At 50.7% G+C, this 967-nt stretch overlaps 1 protein-coding gene across 1 annotated transcript in view; it reads left to right on the top strand.

The window, feature by feature from the left end:
• The window catches only part of ETH_00040840 (CAM Kinase, RAD family, putative), a gene marked incomplete at both ends in the record, with an annotated part of 1,847 nt that overhangs the window by 455 nt on the left and 425 nt on the right, over positions 1-967 (top strand). Inside the window, one exon of the mRNA XM_013374722.1 lies at positions 16-766. Coding sequence (XP_013230176.1) covers positions 16-766 — 751 coding nt within the window. The remainder of the gene's footprint in view (positions 1-15; positions 767-967) is intronic.

Here is a 967-nt window from a genome sequence, read left to right as displayed (position 1 = left end):
GATGCTTGCCCGCAGCAGCAGCAGCAGCAACAGCAACAGCAGCAGCAGCAGCAGCAGCAACAGCAGCAGCAGCAGCAGCTTGCTGATGCTGATGGCGGGGCGGTATCACTGGATGATGACCAATTGTGGATTCCCTCCGAGGCAGGACCAGCGGCAGCAGCAGCAGAAGCAGCAAAAGCAGCAGCAGCAGAAGCACCTGCTGCTGCTCTTCCTCCATCCTCTTCAATAGCCGCAGCAGCAGCAGCAGCGACTGCAAAGAAGTCCTCAGAAGCAGCAGCAGCAGCAAAAGCAGCGGAAAGCCCAGAGGCAGCATCACCAACAACAGAATCACCAGCAGCAGACCAATCAGCAGCAGACCAATCAACAGCAGAAGCAGCGGCAGAAGCAGCAGCAGAGGCAGCAGCAGAAACAGCAGCAGCAGCAGACGCAGACGCAGCAGCAGCAGACGCACCAAAAGCAGCACCTGGAGCAATACCCGCAGCATCAACTGCAGCACCAGCAGGAACAGCAGCAGAGGTAGCAGCAGAGGCAGCAGCAGCAGCAGAAGCAGACAGAGCCGGAGCAACAGCAGCAGCAGACAAAGCAGCGGGAGAACCGGCCTCCTCCTCTTCGCCCTCCTGCAGAGCAGCGCCAGCAGCAGCAGCAGCAGCAGCAGCAGCAGCAGCAGCAGCAGCAGAAGCACTGGACATGCAGCGCGTCTTTCGCAGCGCCTGCGAAAATCTCCAAGGAGTTAAAATTGCAGATTTTGGACTTGCGCGATTTTTGGGTATTTTTATTTTTATTTTTATTTCATTTTTATTTTTATTTCTTTTTATTTCTTTTTAATTCTTTTATTTCTTTTTATTTCTTTTTAATTGGTTTCTAATTCCTTTTCAATACTTCTAATTCCTTTTACGATTCTTTTTAAATCTTTTTCTACTTTTTTAAAATTCTTTTCTGATTTTTATGCTGCTGCAGCAGCAGCAGC

Source organism: Eimeria tenella, genomic scaffold (assembly GCF_000499545.2).
Source record: "Eimeria tenella Houghton genomic scaffold, Eth_scaff2233, whole genome shotgun sequence".
In the NCBI taxonomy this organism is placed as follows: Eukaryota; Apicomplexa; class Conoidasida; order Eucoccidiorida; family Eimeriidae; genus Eimeria; species Eimeria tenella.
Note: the sequence above shows the minus strand (reverse complement) of the source record. Positions and strands in the feature narration are given on the sequence as shown.